General features: G+C 39.9%; 1 protein-coding gene across 1 annotated transcript; it reads left to right on the plus strand.

Annotated features, from left to right (window-relative positions):
• The first annotated feature begins 1,026 nt into the window (after window positions 1-1,026).
• LOC144249631 (uncharacterized protein C2orf78-like) lies at window positions 1,027-14,209 on the plus strand. The gene is given in 6 exon segments (XM_077791742.1): window positions 1,027-1,044; window positions 10,787-11,015; window positions 11,353-11,492; window positions 12,421-12,550; window positions 12,553-13,824; window positions 13,911-14,209. Coding segments are annotated over 6 exon segments (2,088 nt in total).
• Window positions 14,210-19,573: the final 5,364 nt, after the last annotated feature.

The raw sequence follows: 19,573 nt of genomic DNA on the forward strand, positions 1-19,573 counted from the left end.
CTTCTAAAGTTGAGTTGACCTGCATTGCTTGTGGTCCTTTCTTTCCTTGTCTTTTCATACTGCTCGCGTTTCTTTCTGCTTGGTGAAACTGTTGTGTTTTTGAAATTCTCCCCCTATATATTTATATTGCTCTTGTATAGTTGCAAAGTCTCCCTTTTGTGGAGAAAGACAATGTTAACAGTTCTCAATATCAATAGTACATCATCTAAGCACACATTTTCCTTATTACTACATTTATAGCTAGACTCTATGTCTGCAAATGTTGGTTTCCATTATCGTTTACAAATAAAGTCATTAGTTTCATGAAAGGCATACCATTTCTGGTAGCTTGAAGAAAACTGGATTTCAGGTGTAGGATGTTATGTTTATGGGGAAAGGAGTGAGGGTATGGGGTTAATCTAACATAGTAACTTTGGAGAGTTCTAACCAATAGATGGGTAATTTATGGAAGAATGTATAGATTCAAATTCCTATCTGTATTTATAAGATTACCCTACTTATGAATAGTAAAATTTAGGGGGTTGCAAGTGGGATCGAGGGAGTAAGAGGGAGGAAAACAGATAACAAGGAAAGGGAGAGAAAAAAGAGAGCGGGAAAAAGAAAATACGAGAAACAAGAAAAGGAATAAAAAGGGGGAAGGGAGGTGGGGCATATGCAATTCCTCTATAGTATATTATTCTGGTGATTCAGTTGTTATAGACCTTTTTCATGTACAATTTTTGGTTTCACATATGTTGAGGTTGTGAAGACCCGAGGGGGAAGGGTAGAGGAGACTGGGTGAATGGCTGAAAAGACAGAGAGAAGAGAGAAATAGAAAGAAAAAAAGAAAAGAAAGATGTCTCTCAGAACTCTGTTTTAATTTCTTCCAGTTGGTGGCATTGTCTTTTCCTAGCTTGAGTATCTGGGTTCAGGATGATGGTGGTAGTCAGTTTGAGAGGACTTGAGCTTCCACCTGTGGCCTCTGTACTCTTATTCTCTGAGATGTAAACCAGGTGCCTGATCCGTTGCAGAACCGCACTGGTAGCCATGCCACTCAACCGGTTGGTGGGTTTTAAGGGTTGGTGGGATTTTCCAAGATGAGTTCCATCAGTTTTTCTCATAAGGTGTTTGATGAGGGCGGGAGGCAGGGCCCCTCCTCCAGTTGGAGGGGTCTGTCTACCTCACAGGCAGAAGGCTGGGCTCCTCCAACTGGGGAGGTCTGTCTACCGCTCAGGCGAGTCGCTGGGCCTATTCTCCAGGTCGCAGGTCTGCCTACCATGCAGACGCGGGTGGCGGCTGGGCCCTTCCTCCAATTGGGGTGATCTGTCTACCATGCCAGTGGGCCGCTGGGCCTGTTCTCCCGGTTGGTCAAAGGTCTGCCTCCCATCCTTGGAATCTTTATGTTGCAGGAAAACAAGTTATAGATTGGGGTTCTCCTGGGGAACTGACTGATGCTGAATCCAGAGCTTTGGGATGAAATTTACCTTATAGAGACAATTTAGAACATCTGGTTTATAGAGCTGTTTTCCATTCCAACATCATGAGGTACTGGTCTAAGGGAGAATTATTACCTGCCATTAGAATGCATTTTGGACCAATTCAGGACACAATATGGAAAATAGGTCTGACTGAGAGGACATTTGGGATCTGGAATGCTGATTCTCAATATAATAAGTTGAAAAATGTTATCTATCATAACATTTCCTTCCATACGGAATTGTATCTCACAGTATGTGTATTAAATCCCTATATTTTAGGGTCCAGATCCATTCAAATACAATATGATGCCTCACAAAATCTTATCATGTTAAATGTGTAAGGTGTATGCTACAATAACATTTGAACTCTATGGCAAAATTCAGCACAAACTATTATACTCTCAAAAGGCTCCTTGTAAAATTAAAAGGACCATGGCAGGAGGCCCCTTCAGTCATTCATGCAGGAACTACTGAGGCACCTGAAACACCATGCTAAATGGCTCATCTGGTGGCTGAGAGCTGGGACTGTTGTTTTGACTGGCATCATTACCTCTGCCTCCACTGCAGCAGAGACTTTGCATCAGCTTGTCCAAACATTCATTACCATCAACAATTCCATAAGAATTTTTACCGAGTCTTGGCAAACTCAAAAAAATAGGGATTCGGATAATTCAAACAAAATTCAACAAATAAAAAGTTCTATTATGTGACAAGGAGAATAAGTACAAGATTTACAATGGGCTCAAATACTTCACTGTCATTGTAACATCACCCAATTTTGTGCTATTAGAAATTCTTATGATGACACTGAGATTCAATGACAAAATATATGTAATCACCTAATGGGACTTGATCCTCTTCATATCAATACTTGTTTGGATTAAAATTACAATCTCAGGTTCTGCCATAGCTAATGCAAAAACACCTACATTTGATAAGAAATTTGGGGCACATTAGCTAAACGGATTTCTTCCCTCAACCCTTTGAAATACTTCTCTCTACACATATAGCTGGGCTATGAGCTAGAACTATACTGTTAGTTTCTCTTCTTGTTCTACACAGTCTGTAAAGTAGGTTGGAAATGATTAAACCATCAGGAAAATATGGTTCCAAAGTTAATAATGTTTGCAATGCTCCAAAGGACCCAAACTCCTGAGATCTTGGAAAGTGCACCCTGAGTTTGAAAGGATACAATGGCTTTGATTAAGGGAAATAGGCTCTCCAATGATATGACCTGCTAAAATTGTTTTCCTAGCACTAGCAAATCAATTAATCTTCACCTTTATTAAAATAACATTTCTTCTCCCATTCTTAATTGTGTACAAAAAATTTTCAAAATGAGGTGACCCACCTGGCTAAAGCCCCCTCCAGAACACAGTCCGACTTTCTGAAACCACAAAAGAAGGATTGAGCCTGAGCCCCAAGTCTACTTCCACATATACTCCTCTTAAGCTTCAACTACCAGAGACTCCATGTTCTTTTCCAGAACTCTGAAAGCAGGGGTCCTCCTACTTCACCCTTCCTCATCAAGAAGCAGCCAGATCTCAAATCATTGCCCCTATTCATTATGACTTTTCAGAGTCTGGAATGAAGGATATGCAAATGACAACCCCAAAACAGTGTGGCCTAGGAAGAGGGGGGAGGGAAAAGCAGAACATTGATAACATTGATCCTTTCCCAATACTTCCTTTCCCAGTGACATAAAAATCCCTGGGAAGGAAGCAAACATAACTCAGTGAGAAGACATCCCTGGAAAAGGGCAAGCATTGGACCTGTCCCAATACATTCTCAGTGATAGGACAATGCATCCTCCATTCTTGCCCTATGAAAACACTGCCAGAAAAAACAAATTTCTAGTTTTTGCAACCTTTTTCCTGAATGCCCAAGTCCTGTTAAAGTCTTCAATGGGTAAGTTACTTCCCAGTGTGAAACCTATATAAACCCAGACCAGCAGCCATTTCTAACCAAAAAGTCTGCCCATCTGATTCCTGACTCCACAGGTGAATAAAGGCTTTGTTGAATTCGTGAGGTCTGCACCAGTCTCCACCATTTTGTGCTTATACCCTTAACCTATAGTAGCTGTGGATACCCTTGATTTCTTAGAGAACTTATGGAATGATCTGGCTTGTAATACTCACTGTATATTCTTCATCACATATTACATTCCAGTATTATACAAGTAAGCTATTTGAGGTATGTAACTGAGCTAAAAAAAAAACAAATACCCTGAAAAAGTTGACATAGATAGTTCAAGCCATATCTTTATACAGCCAAACATTCCATAATCCCTCTTAGCTAAGAATTATCCCACACACAACCAGCAAAAAAAAATTATATTCCATAATTACCAGTGTAAGAGACGGGAACAATAGGCCTATAAATGCAATATTTATCTTTATTTCTGAGCAATTTTTTCAGTGTATATGTGCTTGTCTTCCTGTGGGTTCTTGACATCGTGAATCACACACTATCTACTCACTGTGTCTAAAGAAGTCCACAAATTAAAAAAAAGATCCATTGACAATAACAGAATATTTTTTTAAAAAAAACAACTTACCACATTTCTGGGTGTGGTGTCACATGCCTGTAATCTCAGCAGCTCCGGAGACTGAGGCAGGAAGATGGTGAGTTCAAAGCAAATATCAGCAATGGCAAGGTGCTACGCAACTCAGTGAGACCCTGTCTTTAAAGAAAATATAAAATAGGGCTGGGAAGCTGGGGAGCTGGGGATGTGGCTCAAGTGGTAGCGCGCTCGCCTGGCATGCATACGAACTGGGTTCGAACCTCAGCACCACATACAAACAAAGATGTTGTATCCCCTGAAAACTAAAAAATAAATATAAAAATTCTCTCTCTCTCTCTCCTCTCTCTCTCTCTCTCTCTCTCTCTCTCTCTCTCTCTCAAAAAAAATAAAATAAAATAAAATAGGGCTGTAAATGTGTCTCAGTTCAATCCCTGAGTAGAGTTCAATCCCTGGTAACCCCCACACACCAAAAAAAAATAATTTAAGAAAAAGCTTACCAGCAAGGAAAATGAATAAATCCCATAGTTGTACTCCCACAAACCAGCTCAAGCCCTATCTCTCTCTCTCTCTCTCTCTCTCTCTCTCTCTCTCTCTATATATATATATATATATATATATATATATATATTTACTATTATTATCAACTCAGTCCTGACTTACTTTATAACATTACAAGAGAAAGTGGTGAAACAAATACTCTCCAGGGGATCAAAAGCAATTTAGATGAAGTTGGGCTGAACAGACAAACCTGTTCCTTGGGTGCACAGCATAACCACAATGCTTTTTCTACATGCCTCTCTTTGCATGTCTACACAAATCCATCAGATTAAGTTAATTCACAATACTTCACCATAAATAATCATCAATTAAAAAAACATGCAATATATCTCACAATGTTGGATTTCTTTAAAATATGACAAAAAGAAAAGTGAGCTGAAAACCCAGAGCCTTAAAGAGATATCCATACACTACAAACACAGTAATGGGTGACAAAAATGAGATTATATGACTTAAAAGAAAATAAGACTTAAGATTTTTATCTCCACTGATAAAAAATGATTAATGTCAGTTTCTGGGCTTTTAGTGTAGCTATTTTTTAAAAAAATTATATATATAATTTTAAAATTTATACAGAATACAAATACAAAAATATATATGTTTAATTTTTATATATGTATTTAAATTATATATATAAAATGAGCCATATGCAGTGGCACACACGAATAATCCCAGAAACTCAAGAGGTTGAAGATGGAGGATCACAAGTTTAAGACCAGGCTCAGCAACTTAGAAATGCCCTAAGCAACATAGTGAGACCCTGTCTCAAAAGAAAAATAAAAAGGGGCTTGGGATGTGATGTAATGGGAAAGTGTCCTGAGGTTTAATTCCCAGGGCCCCCCCCCAAAGCAAAAAAACAATGAATCGACTCTTTTATTAACACAAAATTAGACCCAAATGAGTTGACTTGTTTCTAATAAAAAGTTAAAATTTAAAAATCCATGTTAACCTCCTTTTATTTATGTTATGCTTACTTTTTTATGTTATCCTAATGTTCTAACTATTCTCCTGGCCTTCCACCCAAACATGCAAGACAAAGAATGTGAGAAGCCCAAGATTCTATAGTGGCTGTTTGCATGGGGGAGGAAGTCACAGTAACTGCCACTCTGGATCAACTTACATAAGAAGAGAGAAAGGATCCTCAGTGCCTCTCACATATGAAAGACGCTGATGGCACAAAGTCTACATGACCAAGGAGCTGTCCTCAGGAAATTATAAGTTAAAGCAGTACAAAAAATATCCAGAGAGGGAAATTTACACTCGGCTAGGTCTTCTACCTCTCTAGAGTTGCTGGTATTGTTCAGAGTTCATTTTTCAAAGAATCAACTCACAAAAAAGAAGACCCCTGCTTCTGGAAGTAAAAAGAAAGTAATATAAATGTTTATAAGAATGCAGAATCAGGGTTTCACCATGAAAAAATGTCTACAATAAAGAGGGGTGGGGGAAGGAGAGCAGAAGAGAGTTACCAGTCTAACCTGGCCCAGCCCAGGCCAAAGAAAGTAGGGGTCAAGGAGAAACTAAAGAGAATCTTGGTCCACCTCACACCCCAGAGAATGCACTCAAGGAACTTCCCCCTAGGGCTGGGATTGTAGCTCAGTGGTAGAACGTTAGCCTAGCATGTGTGACGTACAGGGCTTGACCCCTCAGCACCCTTAAAAATAAATGAATAAAATAAAAGTATTGTGTCCATCTACAACTAAAACAAAAAAAACTTTTTAACCCCTTTCTGAATCCTTGAAAACTGCAGTAACTTCACTATCAAATCAACTTCCATGGTTCCAGAACCACTATACTTGCTCAACCTAGATGTCTCTTTCTTCCATCTCCAGAGATATTAACTGTATATGTTTATATAGTGATGTATCACTATTACCTCTTATACTGTGAAACATAATTTACAACATATTCATAATATTTTCATGAACATGTAGAAGGAACACTGAGAATATATCCAGAACACAAGAGCCTGGGGGAGGGAGCCATGGGGTGAGCCCATTATGTCCCTCTTGCAGGGTTTCACCTACCAGAACTGAGCCATTCAGTTTCTATTATAACTCTCCTGTCACTTTCTCCACCCAATCAACTCTCTTGTCATTTTCCCCGTCCAATCCCACCTTCTCGTTGGGAATCTGACAGCCCTATTGGCTACCTCATACCTTTTGTGAAATCATTACCCCACCAAACCTACTGCCACCTGCTAGAATCTTAGGCTTGCCATGCAGTTGTAAACAAATTTGGATCATTGCAAGTGACCAGTGGCCAGTAACCAGTCATCAGAGTGGCCAGTAGCCAGTAAACACTGACCAGTGAACTCCATACTGGGAAACATGCATTCTCTAGCCTCAGCCACCCACACATCCTCTGAGGTGGTCTCATCATCCTGTGTATCTGCAATTGATGTGACCTCTTCTCAGACCATGTCAGATAAGTAAAGAAACATTTTAAAGTTTTTCATTAGACATTTCCCTGCTTCAATTTACTAATGGAGTCAAAAGAGCTTAGAATAATAGGGGAAAGGATGGAACTAGAAATCTGGACACCTAATTTCATTTGGAGTTTGACAGGTACTAGGTATAGGGCTGGGCCATCTTTAACTCTCTCACAAAATCTGTTTCCTGATCTGGTATAGGAGGATAACAGACTGCCCATCTCTGGTCCCTTTGTATTCTAATATTGACCCTAGAGGGACATGTTTATAGAGAATGAAATAAGTTTTCATGGTTGTGCTTGTTTCAACTGAAAGAGACAAATCCTAGGCAGGGTGGAAACCAAGAGGGTTCCTGGAACAGTTTCCCTCCCCCAAGATTTCCACTTCAGTATTTCAAATTTAGTGCTGTTCATAAAAGGGACATTCACATATTTGGAAATTTTCTGTTTAAACTAGGTGAAAAGAGAAATAGGTCGAGGGGAGCAGGAGGACAGGGCTGTAAGGAGGCAGATGTTCTTGGGGAAGCAAGCTTGAGGCTGTTTAAGCACAAGGCAATAGGAACTCGGTGGAGGAAGAATATATAAAAATAAGGGAGAAGAAAATTTCAGAATAAAAGAGATGAAGAGCATGATGGTCTCAAGAAAAAGGAGGTTGGTTGAGATGGATGTGAAAGAAAAAGCAAAGATTTTATTTAAACCAACAGACAGCATAGAGTACAATCTTCCCAGAGGCTGGTTTAGAGAATGTTTAGATTAATGGACTAGCAAGGAAACTAAGACTTGCATTAGGGTATCACTAAGGTAAGCACTTTATCAGAAAAGTCACACTTGGCTGTTACAGTTTTTCTATGACCTATTTGAACACCGATGAAGTTGACAGTTTGAACATGAACATGTTAGAAGTATGTTTTAGAAATGAGTCTTCATACAAACATGTCATGAAAGTGGTTTTAGACAGGGCTGGGGCAACAGCATTCTCCATGTCCTACTTTACTCTGATTTTTGAACTACATGGAGTTTGAAAAACTGAGGTGCATTAACCTGCATCAGAAGAACACATTCCTTTGTGTGACAGGTAGTTTTCCAAGAGTTTACTCTCTAAAATAGAATACCTATCAAGAATCATTAATGGTTTTTAAACCTAAAAATCAAAAGAGAGACCTACAATAGGACAAAAATTCAAGCTCCACATCTCTAATTCCACATTTATCTAAAATTATTTTATGAAGTCCTTTGGGATTTCTATTAATATGTATTGTTACTTGCAGTTGGACAAAATACCTTTATCTTTATGTGATGCTGAGGCATGAACCCAGTGCCTCACATGTGCTAGGCAAGCTCTCTAACACTGAGCCCCAGCCCCAGCCCCTCTTTTTGGTAGTTCTATATGGGCTATGGGCTGAGGGTGTAGGTCAGTGGTGGAGTGCATGCTTAGCATCTGTGAAGCCCTGGGTTCACTTCCCAGCACCAGAAACCATAAAAAATTACATTGAAATGTATTATGGCATTCTGGTGGTGATTTTTTTTAGACTTTAGAGACAACATCTTCCTGTTATACATGATTATAAACTAGATTTTGAGGACAAATGTAAATTTTATGCACATTTCAAGGATTTTTCTTGATTTTTGACTGATATGTTTATCAGAAAATGTTTTTATATTAATTGAAATCTCTACTAGTAAAATTCATATCATTTATATGGTGTGGGTAATATTTAGAGGAAGATGAACAAGCAGTGATAAAATTACTTTACACTTCTGTTTCATTCTCTACTTTGGCCAAAATTTCCTTCCTTCCTTCCTTCCTTCCTTCCTTCCTTCCGTCCTTCCTTCCTTCCTTCTTTTTTTCTTTTCCTTCCTTCTTTAACTCCTTCCTTTCTTCTTTCCAGTGCGGGGGAATGAATGCAGGGATTGAAATGCAAGGTCTCATTCATGCTAGCCAGGCATGCTACCACAATCTATATCCCCAGCACACTTTGTTGAGGTTCTAAGACAGGATCTTACTAAATTGCCGATGGTGGTTTTGAATTCCTAGGCTCCAACAAACCCATAGCATCAGCCTCATGAATGCTGGGACCACAGGCCCACCCCACCATTCATAGTGGGCTTTTGCTTTGGTTTTTGCTTTTTGCATGTGGTGGGAAGGAGATTGGTTTGGATTTTGCTTTTTTGCAGTACCAGGGAATGAACCTAGGGACACTTTACAACTGAGCTCCATCCCCAGCTCCCTCCCTTTTTATGGACACAATATCTTCATTTATTCATTTTATGTGGTGCTGAGGATTGAACCCAGTGCCTCACATGTAAGAGACAAGTGCTCTACCAAGGAGCTGCAGCCCCAGCCCTTCTAAAATTTTATTTTGATACAGTGTCTCAATAAATGGCCAAGGCCTTCCTCAAACGTGCAATCCTCCTGCCTCAGGCTTCTGAGTAGCAGCAAGCTTCCTAACACTGTTTTTGAAATAGGTAGCTACATACATTGTGGCTACCTATCTGTTCACTTTTACTTAATTTTGTTGCTTATGTTGGCTGATAGAGTTTCTCTGCCTATATGTACTGCATAGAAATTCATTTAAAATTACCTTCAATGGTGGACAGTGTTTTGGTTAACAGTATTCAGGAAAATGGACTAGAAACATTCATTTTCATAATATTTTATGCATGATAACAGATCTTCATCTGCAAGAAAATATGCTACATTTCCAAATTTTCATCAGTATCTATGCATTCTTTTTAGTTCTATGCTGTTTTTCATTTTTACTTTTCTGTCACTCCAGAAAATAATATATAATCCTTCATATGAATCTTAAGTAATATATGATTTTGATTCTGGATGAATTATCACAGTTAGTATTATTGTAATCACCTTCCAGATTAGTAACCTGAAGCTCACAAAGTTTAAATACCATTTTTCTTCCAGAAAGCAGTTCTTGAGAAATTTACTCTCAGGTGGTCATTTTGATGTAGCATCAAAAGCCAGGTTTAAGAGGGTAAAGAAAGACCCATTGGGCTGGGGATGTGGCTCAGTGGTAGCATGTTTGTCTAACATGAGTTAGGCACTGGGTTACATTCTCAGCACCACATACAAAAAAACAAAGATACTTTGTCCACCTAAAACTAAAAAATAAATATTAAAAAATAAAGACCCATTAAATATACCATCTGAATGGTATAAGTAAACTCTAGAAAATGGCCTGTAAGCTTCACAAGCAAAAGGACACACTAAAGATAGCAGTAGTGATACCAGTACTGTTTTCTATGAAGACAGAAAAATAAAATTCTATTTCCCTGATTTGTGATCTTTGTCTAGAGCACAGAGTCTGAGCAGGGCAGTAATTTTCTATGACCTGGTACTGATACTGAACAAATCAATCTTACTTCTCTGACCCTCTGTTTCCTCACTTAACAAACTGTTAATGTTAAGTGTTCTCAGAGTTCTCAAAGGCTTCAGCTCTAGGGCATATTCATAAGTTAATACTATGGCCCACTCAAAAGAAAGAGAGGACAGAGAGAAGGATGCTTTTAGGGAATAATGAGTGAAGCAGATCACTTGAGTCAACTGTGTCCAATTGGACAGAAAGACAGTTGACCACAAGAGTACCAAACTGCTCCCACACTTGCAGCCATCCTAAATGGTTTGATTTGGGGTATCTCAATGATTTCTGCTATTGGAGGCTTCCTGACTGCCACAACCTCAGGATGATATTCGTCCTCCGATATTGTAGGAATCTCTCAGTCTCATGATATTTTCACCAACCTCTTTCTTACTACAGAAAATTCCCAAAATTCTTTTTTACATGGAACTGCACATTCTCTGCAGCTCTCTCTTCCTGTGGTGACCAATGCAGCTTCCCTGACAGGAAGTGTCTACAACTTGTCCAGAGCCTCTGCTCCAGCTGCCACTTCAGCATGGTTACGTCCCAAAATCTGTGGCACCTCCTTCCAGCCACTCATGGGCAGTACCTACTTTTATCAACATGCTAGCACAGCCATGGTTTCTGGGGTTACTTGCCAGAACCAGATTCCCATGGCATCTGCCTCCTATCCAAGTATTTCTGAGTGGTATAGCCCAGAAAGTGCTGAAAAGATTTCATCTTCACTCTGGGACTTTAATCTGACTCTCACTGACCAGGACACAGCAGGTCCTTCCATATCTATGACATCCCAAATATGACAAAACTTCCAAAGCCAATGTCAGGGTCTGTGTGCATCCAACACTATATGCCAGGCTTCTTCAGAAGACACCACCTCAGATACCAAATCAGGCACATAGCCTCTCACTTCTCTACCAAGAAGGAAGCCAGTATAATCAAAGCACTCTGGGGACTCTGCTCTGTGGAGAACACGGCCCCTGCGTGCAATCCTATGCCTCTGTGCCATTTGTAGGAAGTAGTGCCGCTGCCCCTCAACAAGAAATGGTGATAGTGCTGAAGGAAGTTCAGCCCACAATTGTCCTACCATCAGTCTCTAACCCTGGGGTCTACTGCTCGGTGTTCGCTCAACCTATTACAGAAAAATTTTTCAAGGTCAGTATAATTAGCAAGAAGGGGAAGGATTAAGATTACCTTTCAATTGAGGGTTCAGATTTCAGCTGGTAGCTGTGGTCCACAGACCTGTAGTATTTAAGTCCCGAAAATTTCTCCACCATTCTTGTTTAGCATTCCACATTGTCAGACTCTGTAAATAAGAATGCAGGACACCATAATGGCCATCCAGGATGCATTTAAGAGACCTCAAGGACATTGAAGGATGGTATATTCACAATTTTTGCAGATCAGTCCCCCTACACCAAAACATTATAAATTTATTTCCCACATTTTTACTTTGATCTCTTGGGAAGATACTGCATAATATACAAGGGAGTGACAGTATAATTTTTCCTTAATTTGCTGCAGGACTTAAACTTTGTATGCAGTCATGCTGTTGAAAGCAAGGGTCTAAAAATCGGTCCTTTCACATATATTTCATGAGCAACAGCTTAACGCTCTCCTAGTTCATGGTATTAAGTGTTCTTACATTCGGGGGAGAGTAGAGAGAATTGAGAGCTCCAGATATGAAAATGAGAGACTTCCTAAAACAGTTTTTGTGCATTTCCCAGAGAGTAGGCAAGTGCTCCTCCACTGAGTCACGCAGCCATGATGATGTGTCAGCCCAAAACTGTGTCAACAAGTTATCACCTGTAACTAAAAGGCACCTCCTAAAGAGACCAGTCCGCAGTCCTTAAAAAGAGCTAATAGAAATGCCTTATCCATAGTCCACAGATTCCCTGATTAGTATGTTGCTGGGCATGGGGAATCTCCTACTTACCATCATGCTTGATTGCTTCCTTTGCAGTGATGGAAAATTCCCTAGGGATGGAGGCTTCATTGGGATTGCAATCTCCAAGTCAGCCATTTTGTCTGTCACAGCCTCCAGAATTCCCATACTCCTGCAATAACAAAAATAGCCAAATAGTTGAGAAAAACTCAAACTGGACTTGGGGACGTTTCCATAATAACTCCAGTCCAGAGTTCTGTTGATTTTTTGGCATTGCCTCCAAATCAAAGCCAGGAACAAACAGAGATTAAGAACTTGTGTGAGATTAACACCATGCTCTCAGACCACTGAATGCCTACCAGATTGCCATGGAGAACCAGGATACTCCACTACTCCCTTTAGACATCCCTGAAATCCACCACCATATGGCCTACATTGGTCCTCTGGACCAAGAGGAGAAGCCACATTCTAAAAATATCCATATGGGAAACAACACCCTGAGTCTTGAGGACAAAGGCACACTTGAAAATGGGATTGAATTTAGTAGTGGTTTTGGAGAGCTCACTGCACTGCTGGGGGATATTCAACTTCCTGAGCTTTTAAGTTCGTTGAAAGACTTTGACCAACCTGAAAGTCCCACAATAACAAAATCCAATGACACCGGAGCCATCATGGTGAATCAGGGGCAGGAAATCACAAGTGCCTTAAATGGCCCTAGTGAGCCAGTGAGGAAGAACAAATGTAAAGACTCAGAGTCTCCTGATGGCACTCCACAGGCCAAAATGCAGCTAAGGGACCTAGAGGGTGCATTTGGAGGAGAAGTTGCTCACAGGAATGCAAACAGTAGTAGGGCCCCTGTGCACACAGCCAAGCACTCTAACAGCGAAGCTCAGAAAGCTGCATCCAGAAGGAACAGCAAGGCTAAGGGCCATGGGCAGGAAAAGACCAAGAGGACCAGAATAAACAACTCCAGGAAAGCTGAGTAGAAGAAGCAGCCAGGCAATAAAGTCAAGGCAGAAGAGAAGCAAACTGTGCCCAAGATGAAGCGGAAGAGGAGCCAACCTGAGCTTTGCAAAGAGACCTTTAAAAAGCCTCGGAGCTGTCTCAGCATGCACATGCTGGAGTCAGTGCAGGTTTTCCATGCAGTAGGGAAAAAGAATGATAAGAAAAGTGGGCTCTCTTCCTCCCGGGCCCTAGGAAACTCAGGCAGTAACCAAGACCCCCGTCCATGGCAAGCTATGAAACAACGGCTCATGGTTAAGTGTCCTGAGAAATCACAAGTCAAAGACCAGAACCCAGATATCAGTGCTGAAGGAGAGGGTCCCTCTCCATCCATTTATGAGCCTCCACCACCTGGGAAGGTCAAATTGGTACCTTTGCCTTTTCTGACCCTGGAGAAACCTCCACCTCGACCAGTAATCAATAGGAGGCCACAGTCTCTGGCTTCTCAAAGACCCACTGGGGCTTACCCTGCCCAGCCTCGCCCTGCTAGCTCAGCTCAACCCATGGCAGTCAACACATCCCAACCAGTTACTGCCAACCCATCTTGGATGCGTCCTGCCAAGCCAGCTCACCCCGTTTTGACCCATGCCAGTCAGACTGGTGTGACCGCTTCTACCCACCTAGTGTGTCTTGGTCTGCTTCTTCTGGGCCTGCACCTCACAAAACATCATCTTGCACCTCTCCAGTGGCAACCCATTCCCAGGGTTGGGACCAAGCCCCAGTCACAACCCCCAAGCCTCAAAACCAATATCTCCTCCAAGACTTTGCCTTACAACCAATTCCATGGAGGAAACCCAATGTTACTGGGCAAGTAGTATCAACTCCCATCACCAAACAGCAGAGGCCAGAGCGGGAAGCCATGAAGAAGAAGGCTCAACAAGAGCGTGAGAATGCTGCCAAGTACACTGCTTTGGGGAGAGTGCAGTGTTTCATTGAGAGGGAAAGAGAGATGGAGATTTCTCGCTACTATGGCTACACAATGTAAGAGCTGTTAAGATTGGTGGTACCTCTTAGGGACCAAATAGTTTTCCACATGTATATAGATAGAGAGATACACATTTATTTATTCTCATAAACATTCAATGTTTAATAAAATTAAATTAATAATGTAATATAATAATATAAGTAATACATAATAAAGAGGCCTTCTGGTACCATTGAGAATTGATAGAAAATAAAGAGGCCTTTGGGTACTACATAGGTACCAAATATGCACATATACACATAGATAGAGAGATACAAATTCATTCATTTAGACACTGCTCAAAATGTAATAAAGTTGAGTTAAAAAAATGCTGTAGGATTGGTTAATAGGTAAGTAATAAAGAGGCTTTCTGGGACCATTTGAGTACCAAATAGTTGTCCACATATATTGAGAGAGAGGTACATAGATACAAAATTATTCACTTATACATTTTTAAGACTTAATGTAGTTGAATAAAGAAATGTAATAGAATTGAGAGGTAAGTAATAAAGAGCATTTCTGGCACCACTTGGGCACCCCATAATGTTCCACATATATATAGAAAGAAATTTCTTAAAATAGGTAGTTATGTAGGTACAAATTTATTTCAATAAATATTCAAAATTGAGATGAAGTACCGTGGGATCCAAAATGGCGATGGGCGCGGAGAGATCAACTCTCTGACCTCTTCAGCTGCGCGGGCATAGGGAGTCGTAAACTGTCTAAATGCTGTTTGCTCTGGATCACTAGGCAATGCTGAGCTGAAGTCGATAGGGGCGAACAGTCTGGGCCTCTCAGAACACACACCGGGCACGGATCGGCTGCATTCAAGCTCCCGTTTGCCTGCTTCTAGCAGACAAACTGCCATGACTCAGCACTAACGACCCCGCTGAAATAAGTGGTCGGCCCTTCTGAACTTACGGAGGTAAAAGCCAACCTAGCCTTCATAGGCAGTGGCCACAGGATTGAAACTGGGCTTGGGAGAGACAGTGAGCACCCACCCGTTGCATTGGTCACCCGGCAAAGGGAACGAACTGTCACCATTTGCATGGGATACCACCATGGCAGAGAATTGACGTCACCATAATGCAGCGGAGGAGATAACTTCATTGAAACCAGCGGCGACAGGTGTGTGATCCCCAAGCCATCCCTCTCCACACAGCGGGGAAACCTTAAGGGCCCCTCCCAGCTCTCCTGTAAGGGCCCCTCCCAGCTCTCCCGTGAGCATGATATCCAGACTGAGCAAATCAGGAGTGGCACAGGACTCCCGGCTAACGCTCCCACCAGTGCTGATAACCGAGGGTCTCTTGCACAAGCTACAAGGGGCGTGGCTACTGAAGGGAAAGCAAATTCGCTGGGGGATCTCAGCCCCAAGCTCTACAAACTTAGGGTCTGAGGGAATGGCAAAAACAGGGAGAGTGTGCTCAGGCGTTCATGAAAACAGGGCTCCCAGGAGCAGCAGACCTGGCATGTAGCCAGTATTGTGGTGAGCGTCACCAGTGAGCGGGGCCTGGCTTGAGGAAAAGTTGGGAAGTGACTAGACACAAGAGAAGGCCCTAGGCACTCAGGATTGGAGACTCACCCAGTCTGGGAGGAAGAGCTGCTGCACAGTAATTGGTTCCCACTTATTGAGAGGAGAAGCTTGGCCCAGTGGGCACAGCTCCACATAATAGAAGAGAAGTTAATTAAACTCTAAGACTGCATTTATTAATTTTTTTTCATTTTCATTTTTGGTGTTGTTTTTTAAATTTTTTTTCTAATTTTTTTTCTTTTTTAAGTTTATTATTATTATTTTTCTAAATTTTCATTTTCATTTTTTTATTATTATTTTTAAGAAAAATTTTTTTCTTTTTCTATTTGCTATTTTTTCTTTTGTCTTTTCTTTTCAATTTTCTTATTCCCCCTTCCTTGAATACTACCTGCTAACTCTCATTGTGTTTAGTGACCTCTTCCCTTCCTTGCTAATATCTTTGCTCCCAAGGAGCAAGTAAATTTATAAGAGTAAACAGTAACTCAGCAGTAAAACAGAACAAGAAGTAACATGAGCAGCATGAAAATGCAAGGAAGAAAAGGAGTAGAAACAATGCAGGACAGCCTAAATATTCAGGAGGACCTAGAGTCATCAGAAAAATGGTCATATAAAGAACTCAAGGAATAACTTAGACAGATGGAATGGAACCTTAAAGAGGATACGAGACAGCAAATTCAAACAGTGAAAGAACACATTAAAAATGAATTACATAAACAGATAAAAGAAGAAATAAAGCATCCTTATCAGGAGATAGAGATAATAAAAAAAAATCAAACAATAATTCTAGAAATGAAGGAAATTATAAACCAAATTAAAAACTCAAATGAGATTATCACTAACAGAGTGGAGCAAGTAGAAGCCAGAACGTCAGATAATGAAGACAAAATATATCATCCTGAAAAGAGTCAAGCCAACTCAGAAAGACTGGTAAAATATCACAAGGAATACATCCAAGAGATATGGGATAACATAAAAAAAACCAAACTTACGAGTCATCGGGATAGAGGAAGGTATAGAGATTCAAACCAAGGGAATGAGTACCTGCTCAATGAAATAATTACAGAAAGCTTTCAAGAAATAAAAAAGGAAACGGATATAAAAATTGTAGATGCATACAGGACACAGAGCACACAAAATCACAGTAGACCAATGCCAAGACACATTGTTATGTAGATATCCAATATACAGAACAAAGAGAAAATATTAAAAGCTACAATAGAAAGGAGGCAGATTACATTCAGGGGTAAACCAATAAGGTTAACAACGGATTTTTTATCACAGATGCTGAAAGGGAGAAGATCCTGGAACAATGTATTTCAAACACTGAAAGACAATGGAAGCCAACCAAGAATTCTGTATTCAGCAAAATTAAGCTTCAGTTACAACAATGAAATAAAAATCTTTCATGATAAACAAAAGCTAAAAGAATTTGCAGCCAGAAAACCAGCGTTGCAAAGCATCTTGAGCAAAACACTACACGAGGAAGAAATGAAAAACAATAACCAAAACCATCAGTGGGAAGTGCCTCAGTAAACACAGAGGGTGGAGGGAAAGCTAATCATGGAGAAACAAACTAAATTAAAAAAAAAAGATAAATAATCAAACATGGCTGGAAGTACAAACCATATATCAATAGTAACTCTAAACATTAATGGCTTAAACTCTCCAATAAAGCGACATAGGCTAGTAACATGTATTAAAAAAAAAAATCCAACAATATGCTGCCTCCAGGAGACACATCTGATTGGAAAAGACATAACACAGGCTGAAGGTGAAAGGTTGGGAAAAAATATACCACGCACACGGTCATCGCAAGCAAGCAGGGTGGCCACCCTCATATGGAATAAAATCGACTTCAAGACTAAGTTAATCAAAAGGGATAAGGAAGGACATTATATACTGTTAAAAGGAACCATTCACCAACAAGACATAACAATTATCAATACTTATGCACCTAATACGGGTGCTGCAACGTTCATAAAACAAATTCTACTCAAGTTCAAGAATCAAATAGACCACAACACAATAATTATGGGAGACTTCAACACACCTCTCTCACCATTGGACATTGGAGGAGGAGCACAGCCACAGCCCGCCCCTGCAAGGGAGACTTTTCAACTATATAAGAGCAATATAAATATATAGGGGGAAAATTTCAAAAACACAACAGTTTCACCAAGCAGAAAGAAACTCGAGCAGTATGAAAAGATAAAGAAAGAAAGGATCACAAGCAATGCAGGTCAACTCAACTTTAGAAGAGGTAATAGCTGCAGCAGATGGAATGTCAGATAAAGAATAAATGCTTCAGATGATCTGGAGTCTCAAGGAAGACATTAGACAGCAAAATCAGACAATGAAAGATCGCTTCGACAATGAATTACATAAACAAAACCAAGAAGCAAAAGATCAAATATACAGGGAGATAGAGGTTATAAAAAACAAACAAACAGAAATCCTAGAAATGCAGGAAGCAATAAACCAACTTAAAAACTCAAATGAGAATACTACCAGCAGAGTAGAACACTTAGAAAATAGAACATCAATGAAGACAAAGTATTTCAATTTGAAAAGAACATAGACAGCTCAGCGAGACTGTTAAGAAACCATGAGCAGAACATCCAAGAAATATGGGATAACATAAAGAGACCAAACTTAAGAGTCATTGGGATACAGGAAGGTATAGAGGTCCAAACCAAAGGAATGAGCAATCTATTCAATGAAATAATATGAGAAAACTTCCCAGACTTGAAGAATGAGATAGAATCCCAAATCCTAGAGGCCTACAGTACGCCGAATGTGCAAAATCATAAGAGATCCACACCTAGACACATTATAATGAAGATGCCCAACATACAGAATAAGGAGAGAATTTTTAAAGCTACAAGAGAAAGGAAGCAGATTACATTTAGGGGTAAACCATGAGAAGAAGATTAACATTAAACAGGGATGAGAGGTGCGAGGGAAAGGGAGAGAGAAGGGAAAATGCATAGAAATGGAAGGAGACCCTCAGGGTTATACAAAATTACATACAAGAGGAAGTGAGGGGAAAGGGAAAAATAATACAAGGGGGAGAAATGAATTACAGTAGAGGGGGTAGAGAGAGAAGAGGGGAGGGGAGAGGAGGGGAGGGGGGATAGTAGAGTATAGGAAAATCAGCAGAATACAACAGACACTAGTATGGCAATATGTAAATCAATGGAAGTGTAACTGATGTGATTCTGCAATCTGTATACGGGGTAAAAATGGGAGTTCATAACCCACTTGCATCAAAGTGTGAAATATGATATATCAAGAACTATGTAACGTTTTGAACAACCAACAATAAAAAATAAATAAATAAATAAATAAAGATTTTGAATTTTTTGGAAATAAATTGTATAATTCATTGCTAACTAGCCAGAAACAAAGGAACAAAATATGTCTAAAACACAACTGATTCCTTATGTACACATTTAATCATTAATTTTAACAGACACACATATTAGAGATCTTTCCAGGCATGCATAAGAATATGTTTTCCAAACCTGTCATTTTTCTTGATGACAGGAGATACAGTCTTTAAAGAAACCATAGGTGGCGCTCCAAAGCACAGATTAATCTCCATGTTATGGATTTTACTGTAGGTTTCTTTTTTAAATTTTTTTTAGTTATTCATGACAGTAGAATGCATTTTTGCACTTTGACATATCATACAGAGATGACATATAATTTCTCATTTTTCTGAGAAAACATGTTATAAAATCATACTGGTCATGAAGTCACATGCCTTTATCTTCTTAAGGGACAACTTCATCAGGTAACTCCAACTCCAAGTAAAAAGACATAATTTGCATGCTACAATAATATACAACTTA

The sequence above is a fragment of the Urocitellus parryii genome, chromosome 12, assembly GCF_045843805.1.
Source record: "Urocitellus parryii isolate mUroPar1 chromosome 12, mUroPar1.hap1, whole genome shotgun sequence".
In the NCBI taxonomy this organism is placed as follows: domain Eukaryota; kingdom Metazoa; phylum Chordata; class Mammalia; order Rodentia; family Sciuridae; genus Urocitellus; species Urocitellus parryii.